At 39.9% G+C, this 11,160-nt stretch overlaps 1 protein-coding gene across 1 annotated transcript; it reads left to right on the top strand.

Annotated features, from left to right (window-relative positions):
- Positions 1 to 564: 564 nt before the first annotated feature.
- Positions 565 to 8,411, top strand: LOC108901725 (dnaJ homolog subfamily C member 7). Its single transcript, XM_018703337.2, has 14 exons — positions 565 to 670; positions 3,002 to 3,090; positions 3,460 to 3,584; positions 3,743 to 3,856; positions 4,007 to 4,081; positions 4,473 to 4,591; positions 4,791 to 4,944; positions 5,059 to 5,223; positions 5,488 to 5,579; positions 5,674 to 5,747; positions 5,854 to 6,000; positions 6,121 to 6,276; positions 6,820 to 6,894; positions 7,003 to 8,411. The coding sequence occupies exons 1-14, from the start codon at positions 600 to 602 to the stop codon at positions 7,038 to 7,040; spliced, it is 1,494 nt and encodes a 497-aa protein (XP_018558853.1). The 5' UTR covers positions 565 to 599; the 3' UTR covers positions 7,041 to 8,411.
- Positions 8,412 to 11,160: the final 2,749 nt, after the last annotated feature.

Here is an 11,160-nt window from a genome sequence, read left to right as displayed (position 1 = left end):
CTTCTTACTGCATGTTTGTCATTTACAGCAGTTTAACAATAAACAAGTTATGACTGGCTTTCCATAATATGAAAAATAGAAAAGCAATCTAAATCTCTACATTAATGATGCACTAACCCTGCTTAAAATCATATTTAGTTATAGGAAATTATTATTAAATTAGCCATAGCAGGTTCAACTGTTTATTTTTGACTCATTTTATCTGGAAAATCCTGGGGACAGCAACCCGACAGAAAACCACAGGAGCAGATGGAGCCCTGATCTCATAGTGAAATGGGTGGATGTAAGACTGAAAAATAAATACAGGGTGGCTTAATGCTAAGAGACAGAGCAAGTGAATTTCAGGTGAGAAGCTGGTCACGTATTTTATACATTTTTGAAACATTATTTTAAGAAGTTAGTTTTAAATATTCATGTAGCCTCTAATTCACATTAATAAATACAAGTAAAATATTGTAGATTTAAGAAATGACTCATATCATACTTTTTTGCTGTGGCCTAGTTTTTCATGACCTATAACAATTTAATAAATAAATAAATAAATAGGCAAGAAAGCCCCCGGAAGTGACGTCCGCTCCTGTTCGTCCTTTCCAGAAAAAATGGCAGCTGTTGACATCGACGTACCGGTGGAAACAGAGCCACAAATCTGTAACCAGGATGACCTGGAACGGTAAGCACTTAAAAGGCCGGTGTGTGTTATTGTGCTGCATTTTTACAGTTAAAATTATCGGACTAAATCCAACCTTTCACTCGCTGACAAGGCTCGGAAACCACAGCGCGGTTAGCCCCGGAGACAAGCTAACGGGGCTAGCTTGCCGGGGCTGAAACGGCAGCAACGTGTTTCACCTCGGTTAAATCTTTTTTGTGTTGGGGTTTTTGTTAATGGCAGGCGTTGGCTTTGTCGTAGTTTCGATGTTGTTAATTATGCAATAAATTGTGGGCACAGTAAATTAACCGAGAGAACAGTTACTGGCTTGTGTTTCTCAAAAGAAATGGGTCAAATGAACCAGCGTGTCCTGACACATGCTCAACTATAGACATTCAAGAAATGTTATATTTTGATACTCACGGAGGAAACTACTGGTTAATCAATCTGTTTGTGCGAACACATTATTAAATTTAAGCACAGGAAGTAAAGCATCAGTACAGTAAGCTGCAAGCTTTCCTCTTTCGAGAAACTTCCATACTAGACTACCAGGTGTAGCCTTGAGCTAGTCTTGGTACTCAACTCTCGGGTAAAGTTACAGTGATTATATAACTCTCCAGAATCTCAGAAACATTTCAAACAGGCTCTGTAATTTAAAAAGAAGATGTTCTGATAAGACAGCGAAGTTTTTATTAATTTAAGTGTAAAAAGTATGAGTGCGGAGGATATAGCCTCCTAATATTATGAGTCAGTCCCGTGGGCAGGTCAACGATGACAGTACACTTGGTCTTTCACAACAAATGTGAGGAAACACAAGTTAAGTTTCTATTTACTGGATCTACAAACAATACCAATGACTGGGCTCAGAATACACTATGCGTGAAACTTTAAATAAAAGATGTGACACATTCTTGCTTTAAGAACTTTGTCTAGTTGCTTTGACACTGAAATAATCAAATGAATGAGGGAACTGTCAGTGTTTCAGTTAAGTCTCACCGTGCTGTAGGGATGAGGTGTGAATACAGTCTGTCTGTACCGGCATAAGAGTATTAATCCTAAAGTTTGATAACCAGAAATCAACTTTTTAATGATCTCAGAGGCAGGAACAGTGATTCACGTTAGTAACTAAATTATCAGAGACATTTAAGGTCTGTCAACATTAATCAACTCTCCTGCATAAATCTGGGTAATTTGGGAATCCTGTAGTTGAGGGATCTATAATATTTCCAAATGATAATGATCAGTCAGGTCTCTAACTCAGATTGTTTCTTTGGTGCTTTCCAGTTCATCATCTTTGGGTTTATTTATCCATTTTTAATTTTTACAGGAAATAGAAATATGTTTTGCTGAGCAGTCAAGCTGATTCAGAGATTTGAACCACCACAGCTTTTTACACAACACCACCTCGATTCTTGTTAAAATATTCTATTATTATAGAATAACGACAACGATAACGATTATAGAATATTATATCTATTATATTTAACTATTATTCTAGTGATCTTAACATAAAGCTACTTATCTTTTAGTTTTTGTGCCAGCATCCTATTCAGAATCAGGACTAGTCAGTTTGTTATGATGGGCTTATTGTCTCAAACACTACTTAGTTTTTACATACAGGTTTACAAATTTATGGAGAACATTCTTGGTATTCACTATTTTACATTTTTACAAAGTAAATCTCTGTACCACTGGACATGATCTTTATATATATGCTTTCATTCTATTAGCTATTGGTGCTTTATCACAGATATTGTGCATCAACCTTATTAATGTTGTTGTGGTTTTGTGTAGTTTGGTTTTTGCCTCAGTTACAGTCTTAGACACTACAACGCTTACTGCAAATAGCCTGTTTTTCTTTCAAGCACTTATTCTTACCTGGGCAAGTTTTCCCGCACGCCTATGGCAATTGCTCACTTGGCTTTTAGATCGAAACTGTTTTGTATATCTCTGTTTGGGGTGTGGCCTGAATTGAACTGCTTCACCTTACAGAGAGCAGCGCAGCAGCAGCAGCTTCTTCCTTATGTGAATCAGCCTTGATTTACCCTTTAGCATTTGACATGTCTAACAGGACTGCAGCAGGTGAATTTCACTGCTATGTTTAGTACTGGAGCTACCAGGACTGTGTGTTCCCTGCTCTGCTGTCCCAGTTCCAGGTGTTATGCACCACAGTAGAGTCCTTTCAGACATACTCACACTCTGCCCCATCTGCAGGAAATTCCCAGATGGTTAGAAAGGACAAATTGACTGGTTTCTCACTGAATAGTTTCTTTTATATACTATTAGTTAATTTGTTTTGTCTTTATAATGTCCCTACTCCACCTTGACATTGTTTTCTGTTTCTCCTCTTTCCAGTCAAGCTGAAGGATTCAAAGAGCAAGGAAATGCACTCTACAGCAAGAAAGATTACTCTGAGGCTTTCAACTACTATACCAAGGCCATCGGTGAGGTTACCACTCACTACTCTTCGTTGCTGGAAATGATGTTTTTGCACAGGTTGGGGTGGTTGTACATGGCTCCCAATGACCAGCCTTTGTTCACACTCTTCTGTTGAGAATTGCTGATGATCTGCTTTCTTGGCAAATCACCAAAACCGATATTGAAAGTGAAATTTCTATTAGCAGTTGAGTCATTGCCCCCCACCCTCGTGCATTTTCCAACACATGTCCATTGATATCAGCGTATATGCAGCATACTGCAAGTATGTCTCTACTGTTGGTGACTGGGCCCAGATACTATTGTTATTAATTCTCTGCAATTTCTACTCACTTCTCATTTTTCTTTTTTTTTTTCTTTTTCCCTTTTATCTCAAGACACTTGCCCCAAAAATGCAAGTTATTACGGCAATAGAGCAGCCACCCTCATGATGCTGTGCCGCTTTCGAGAGGCCCTTGAAGATTCCCAGCAGGCTGTGCGGCTGGATGACTGTTTCATGAAGGTCAGTTTGAGCGGACCCTCAAATTGAGAACGTCCTCCTCATTCTCTGCTTTGCACACTTGTATTTAAGCCCATGTTGTATTTGCAGAATAGAGTTGGCTGTGTAGAGTTTTGTGCACAATTTTTACTCATAGGAGTTGTGTCCTTTTTGTCCCACAGGGTCATCTACGGGAGGGTAAGTGCCACCTGTCGTTAGGAAATGCCATGGCAGCCAGTCGCTGCTTTCAGAAGGTTCTGGAGCTGGAGCCCAGCAACAGAGAGGCCCAGCAGGAGGTGGGGATCATCTCATTTTATTTAATCACAGCAGAAAACAAACATTCAAGTTATTTATTAAGCACAGTCTGTGAGCTTGACTAAAAGCAAGACTGCACCCTCAAACTCATGTCAACAAAACAGCACTGATGTGCCTTTGTTCTATTTCAGAATAAGAACGCAGCGACTCTACTGGAGTACGAGCGAATGGCAGATTTTGGCTTTGAAAAGCGGGATTTCAGAAAGGTACTTCACACCCATTCTCTTTTTCCACCAACTCAGAAAAGGTACTTCCTCATCTTAGTTCATGTCCTGTCATAGTCGGACAGGAAAATTTAAGCCAAATTTTTGGTTTATAATAGATGCCTGATTTTAGGATTTCCTACTTCAAGACTGCAACAATTAAGCATGGACAAATATCATCTTTCTTCATCTACGTGATCAGCTGAAGATACCCTATGTCTGTTAGCGATTCTTTTGTAGTTAACAGACTATCTAGAGAAACCTTTGATTAAAGACTCAGAACAGTGTGTTTGACTGGTTTTACAAAGCTCCAGTATTTGCATTTCTCTCATGTCTGACTGTAATGATAGAGTGTAACAGATACAGTCAATGTGTGGCTCTTGTCCTGATGCAGGTGGTGTACTGTATGGACCGGGCCTTGGCTTTGGCTTCTGCCTGCCACCGTTTCAAAATCCTCAAGGCTGAGTGTCTGGCTCTGCTGGGACGCTACCCAGAAGCTCAGTCTGTAGCAAGGTAGGAATAGTTGAGCTTTTATTATGAAGGAACAGGTGTTAGGGTGGTGGTGTCATTATTTAATAGTAAGAATTCTTTGGATTCTCATAAGACTTAAAATATATATACAGAGTCTGTTTTAGTAGCTTTCCAACAAGAGGGGTGGATTTTATCTACAGATTCTTCACAGCAGATGTTTAAACAAATGTGCCCTTTACAGTGATATCCTGCGAATGGATTCCACGAACGCAGATGCACTGTATGTTCGAGGTCTGTGTCTTTACTATGAGGACTGCATCGATAAAGCTGTACAGTTCTTTGTTCAAGCTCTGCGCATGGCACCAGACCACGAAAAGGCCCGGCTAGCCTGCAGGGTAAGATTGTCATTTTGCATGGCTGACTAAAGTTTTATTTGGCTTGAATTTCAATTTCAAGTATAAGTAAATGTTTAAAAGTAACGCAAGGACTTGTTCTCCTCCTATAATCAGAATGCCAAAGCTTTAAAAGCCAAGAAGGAGGAAGGCAACCAGGCATTCAAGAACAGCCACTATGAAGCTGCCTACCAGCTGTATAGTGAGGCCCTGATGATAGACCCCAACAATATCAAGACCAACGCTAAACTCTACTGCAACAGAGCCACAGCAGGAGCAAAGGTAAACAAGTCAACTCAAGTTTCATGCTATACACCTACACAAGCTTTGACAGCATCCTCACATCTCCGAGAGCAAGGAAATTAAATGTGAAAATAGAAGTCATTGAAACTAGCAATTATGTAGGAGGCAGGCACACTGATCACACTTGATCAATAATACTGTCTGATTATTTGCTCAAAATAAACAGTCTTGCCCAGCACTCGAGCTTGTTGTAGCACTCTGCCTCCAATCAGTTCACTGTCGTTGATTCTTCCTCATCAACAGCTGAAGAAACTCGATCAAGCCATTGAAGACTGCACCAGTGCAATCAAACTCGACGACACTTACATCAAGGCCTACTTAAGAAGAGCTCAGTGGTATGCTACATAATCAACATCAGTACATCCTCCCTAATTTGTGTGTTTTGTTGTTCAACGTGCAGTTTTTGAGTGAGTTTGTGTGACCCTGCAGTTACATGGACACAGAGCAGTACGAAGAGGCTGTACGGGACTATGAGAAAGTTTACCAGACAGAAAAAACATCAGGTGAGCTGCTGTCTCAGTTGTCTCATATTTACTTCTGGAAACTGATTCATTATCTGGTTGTTTTTACACACACTCACATGGTTTGGTTTTCATTTTACTACTGTAGATCATAAGCATCTGCTGAAGACGGCACAGCTGCAGCTGAAGAAGAGCAAGAGGAAAGATTACTACAAGGTGCTCGGGGTCGGCAAGAATGCCACAGAGGACGAAATCAAAAAAGCCTATCGCAAACGAGCCCTCATGCACCACCCAGGTAACCCTATTGTTTGTTTGTTTTTGTTTTGTTTTTTTTTTTTACACACGTGCAGTATTTTGATTATATTTGATGATTATATCTTAAGGTTGGTTGTTGTGTTGTGCCACTGTCTTACAGATCGCCACAGTGCAGCAACTCCAGAGGTGCAGAAGGAGGAGGAAAAGAAATTCAAGGAGGTGGGCGAGGCCTTCACCGTGCTCTCCGACCCAAAGAAAAAGGTGCGCTATGACAACGGGCACGACCTGGATGATGACGGCTGCTTTGATGGTGGAGGTAAATGCTTTTAGTTGTTTTTTTTCTTTGGCTGGATTTACAGTCAGCCTGGAGGACTTAAGTGGGAGAGGGAAGAGAATAGAGGTTAATGGTACGAACTAATGGACTAGCTTGGTCATGTGTATATTGGACAAAAGCATGTCAGTTTTTCCGTTCCGTTCAGCCTCTGTTCAATCATATTTCACACATGAAAACTATGGACTGAGCAGGACAGAAGCTGATTTTTGATGCACTTTTCCATTTTTCCTGTTCTACATTTTTCATATCATAAAGTTTGCTTTGACCTACATCATCTGTGAAAAGATGAGGGCCATTGCACAAAGTAGGAAAAGCACATGTAGATAATAACTCACAGTCCTTACAATATCATTAGCTCTTTTGCCTCTAGGGGGCATCAAAGTTTCAAACAGTTTTACTGGGACAGGTGCAGCACTTGATAGCAGTATTTTCTTTGTAACGAGTTGTCATCTTTTTTCACCTTGTTCCTCCTGAAGGCTATCATCACCAATAATGCTACAATATTTGTGTCTGCTCTCTCTTCAGATTTTGATGCAAACAACATCTTCAGGGCTTTCTTTGGTGGCCATGGTGGAGGATTTAGTTTCGATTCCAGTCCAGGTGTGTTTGTTTTTCCTTCCAGCTAAGACATCTTTATAGTTTATTGAAACAGGGAAGAATCAGTCTGAAAGGGTGCATCCTATTAACTTCTTTTTTCTTCTTTTCCAGACTCTGGACCTGGAAATTTCTTTTTCCAATTTGGCTAAAGCTGAGGAGCATGTAGGACAAAGCAGCTCTGCAGAGGACAAAATTAAGTCGGACCCACAGTCACCTCGTGATGCTCATACTTCTGAGTGTCTCGCTAAATCTCCCAACTGTTCTTTTTCAAGAAATTTCCAATTATTGCATTCACTCCTAAATTTCTTCCTTACATTGATGCTAACGAACATTGGGAAGAATAATTCAGAGGCTTTAGTTATGAATTAACAATGAAGATAAAGAAAGATTTTTTTTTTTTTTTAAAAAGAGGTTTGGATCAGCTGATCCAGAGCATGTCACTATTGCCAAAATTAAAACAATGTAATCTAATCTTATAAAACTGCCTCGACCTTGCTAAAGATGATCAGTAGAAAGGACTGATTTGGAAATATAAGCATCATGGTTGATTATTTTTTAGAAGACATAACGTGGTATATGTTTTTAAGGTTCTCCCGGGACAGCAGGTCTCTATTGAGCAAGAGTCAATGTACTGTAAAAGTTCAAAACTGACCTCAGGACAGCCTGTTAAGGACAACACTGGTCTCATGCGAGTGTGTGTCCAGGTTTTATTGGCTCATTTGCCAAATATAGAATCGACTTGCTGGGTTTTTGTTTCTCCTCTTCTTCATGCTACATTGTATATTTGACTCGAATGTAAAGCGTTTTGTGTCCATAATTTTTTTTTTTCTTCTTCAGTCTTCCCTCGGTCTATTTATATTTATTGTACTGTGTATTCCAAACTGTATGCAGCAGAACGCCATCGTCCTCATCGTCTTCCTCATTCGTAAATGTTTTTCACAGCATCGCCTTTGCTCTCAGATTCTGCAAGTTGTGTTTTATCTCAAACAGGCCAAAATCAGCGCTCATACACCTACAGATTTACGTCTGTTCAAAGCACCAATCATACATCTGTCCTACTGTCCCATTCAAATTCAAGTGGTGCCTTACCAGAATGAGCAGATCAATAAACCTCCCCACAGTGAACCACACATCAAAAGCTGTAGAGCAGGCCACATCTTATTTGCAAATTACAACAGTTTAAACTTGTATAGCATGTTTCTTGTTTTTGTGCTCTCTCAGTGGAAAACCTTTTTCTTGTCTGGCCAGTAAATTGAATTTTGCAACTAAATTCTTCATCCTTTTGAACATGAAACTCATCATTCACACCCAGCTGTCATCCAGCTACACTTGTCATGCACGTTCAGTCAGTATGGCCCTTCCTCTACTTGTTCCACCTGTTTAAAGGGGCGCTAACAGTAGGTTGGAAGCTTCTGTTGTTAATTGTTTTGTCACTGATTTATCATTTTTTAAAACTTGTCACAGTATTAACAAGACATGCTTTTCTTATTGCATAAATAAAGGCTCGTCTTTTACTGTAATGCTGGACTTTTCTCTTAAATTTACTCATGCAGTAGTTTGATCCACTTTTTTTCCCTTTCGGTAATGAGAAGTAACTAAGTGTATTTAATCAAGAACTGTACTTAAGTAGACTTCTTGTTTCCATTTTATGCTAATTTATACCCAGGGGAAGATCTTGTACTTTTTACTCCACTACATTTGCTTGACAGCCATTTTATATACAAAACCTATTCCATATAATAATCCAAAAATTTATAATACTTAGTTCACGAGTAGTACTTTTAATTTTGTTACTTATCTTTGTGATGATGCCTCTGCACTTAAAAGTTAAGTACAATTTTGCAGGACTTCATCTTTGAACTGAGTTACTTATGTTAAGGGTCAGAGTATCTTCCACTGCTGTCTATAGATTCCTATATAGACATAAAGGCATATGTATAACCTGTTAAGAGGAGTAATGTTTAACCTGGGAAAAAAAATCCGCACAAGCTTTTCTTCAGTTTTTCATTGGTGCTGTTGACTTTATTAAACGAACACAAATGAATCAGAATCAGAAACCCCTAATAGAAAGGTTGTGAATAAAAGTCAGGAATAGCAATTTGTTCTGTCAAATGTCATTTTGAGTCCAGCAGTTACTTTAAATTACAGTTGTATGGTGATTCATTGTAGTTGGCTTCTTATTATAAAGCTGTGGGGGTGTAACTAGAATCACACACGTGACCGCGTTTCAGCCAATCAGAGTCCAGCACCGACGTGTAATCGGTCGCCAGATTATGGTGCGACAGGAGGAGAGTGAGGTGGCGACTGACAGCAGCAGATCCCGGTACGAGAAGAAGTGACTCCTAAACTGTGTCATTTTCCGACCAGGACGCAATTCCTGTACGTCGAGAAGGTACTACTTTCATTGACAAGGTAACCGCTTATTATAAGCGCATATTATAAACGCCAGCATTAGTCCGCCTTTCTCATTGCCAGTAAGCTAAGCTATCGCGGTTAGCCAACCCAGTCAGTCAGTGAGTCAGTCAGTCTCCAGGTTAGCGGATATGAGATGCTGCGAGGTTTCACTGCTAAAACTGCAGATACTTTCACCCTGTTAGAAACAGAGAAGATAACAGCTGTTTCCTGTATTGCTTTTCCTGTGCTACTAGTGTTTGAAATTGACTTAATGCACAAAACTGAACGATTAACTGACTCCCTTTTTTATCACAAGCTAACTAACCTAACATTTCATCCGCAAATGGCAACCCTTGCCCCGCGAGCTTGTTATCTTCCCTCATGTCCTCCTCTAGAGGTTTTGCTACAAACTCTACATCTGCACACTGTTTCTCCTGTCCAGGAAGTTGTTCCTAAATACTCACAGCGAGCAAAGCTGAAGTTATTGCCTGACAAGCTAGTTCAGGCTATGGTCTGGTAGTAGTGGGTGTGGTGGGTGGGACAGGAGCCTCATTGACTTAATGCTGGCCTGACGCACATGATGTTGCATGCTGACTTCATCAAACGGCCGCTGTGTCTGAAGCAGTCACCCCCTTTGCTGGCCCCTGTACTGCTGCAGCTGCTGCGGCTGCTACCTCCAAATCCAGCTTCCTGCATCTCAGGAGCCCCGTACAGTGACACACATTTCACGGCTAGATAGCTTTAAACAATGGACTGGACCCCATGGATTATGGCAGGATAAATACAAGGACATCTGCCTCTGTTAGCACGAAAAGATGGCCTGCTAAGCCAAACTCCCCAGGTTAGATATCACAAACCTCTTACATACTTGACAATTTGCGTGGAAGTGCTGCAGATACTAAAAACCTCCACAGCTTGTATTCCAGAAGCTGAAATAAAATGTTATCAGTTGCACAGAGGCAGTGGAGATAAGATTCATTCTATCAGGACTCGCTTCTTATCACTGTTTAGATTGTGTTGAAGGTGGTAAAGGTACTTCCCTCACCTGTATGGGCTGTTCCCCATATAACTCTCCAGCCTTAAGGATTTCTTGCATCTCCTTAAATTACAGCTGTAAACCTTTAGGCACTAGGCCAAAATAAACATGACCTATAATTGAATGAATGAGGCAGCACTGGCAGTGTTGGGTTGGCTGAGCAGGTCTGACAACATGCTATGATGTTTAAAACAGGAATCTGTGGGCCATAGGTTCAACCTGTTGCTATGCAGTATTATGGGAGTGTCTTGTCTGTGTTAATGTATCATATCTTGTTTTTGTCAGCGTAAGGTTTTTATAGTATTGTATCAAAACCAATGTAGTTAGTGTTTATCTTTCATTTGCTCTGTGGAGGCTGAAACCAACAATTATTTTCTATTGTTGACTAATCTGCCAGTTATTTCCTCATGTAATCAATCATGCTTTTTCCTGGGAAATGTCCGAAAATGTTCACAGATACCCTTTATAGTGCATACTCAATACTCAGTATATAATAACGGAGAAGCAGCAAACCTTTACCAAAAAAATCTTAAGAAAATGACTTGAATATTTTACTTTTTACTCTTTAGCTTTATCTGCAGCTTTTTCTGAACATTAACATGGGATTTTGTCGTTTTCTGTTTTCTTCTTTTCTGTTATACCCACTTGTTGGACAAAGGCTGGTTTGTTGATTGAAGGAGGTGGACTAAAGTCAACTGTGCACACACTATAAAGTGATTTGATGTGGGGCTCTGTGATTGACTGGGTGTTAAGTATTATTGCATTTCCCATTTAAACTCAAAAATGGTTAAAAGAGGAACAAATCACTTTAAGGGTTCACTACTCTCTCCTCTATTAAA

Source organism: Lates calcarifer, linkage group LG23 (genome assembly GCF_001640805.2).
Source record: "Lates calcarifer isolate ASB-BC8 linkage group LG23, TLL_Latcal_v3, whole genome shotgun sequence".
Classification (NCBI taxonomy): domain Eukaryota; kingdom Metazoa; phylum Chordata; class Actinopteri; family Centropomidae; genus Lates; species Lates calcarifer.
The sequence above is the reverse complement of the archived record's forward strand: the minus strand, read 5'-3'. Positions and strand labels throughout refer to the sequence as shown.

Bases quoted from the DNA above. Each gene is read 5' to 3' on its own strand.
- LOC108901725 (XM_018703337.2), top strand. From the start codon at position 600: ATGGCAGCTGTTGACATCGACGTACCGGTGGAAACAGAGCCACAAATC. The intron at 3,585-3,742 runs GTCAGTTTGAGC...TTTGTCCCACAG, and splicing joins TGGATGACTGTTTCATGAAG to GGTCATCTACGGGAGGGTAA. The intron at 5,580-5,673 runs GTATGCTACATA...GTGACCCTGCAG, and splicing joins TACTTAAGAAGAGCTCAGTG to TTACATGGACACAGAGCAGT.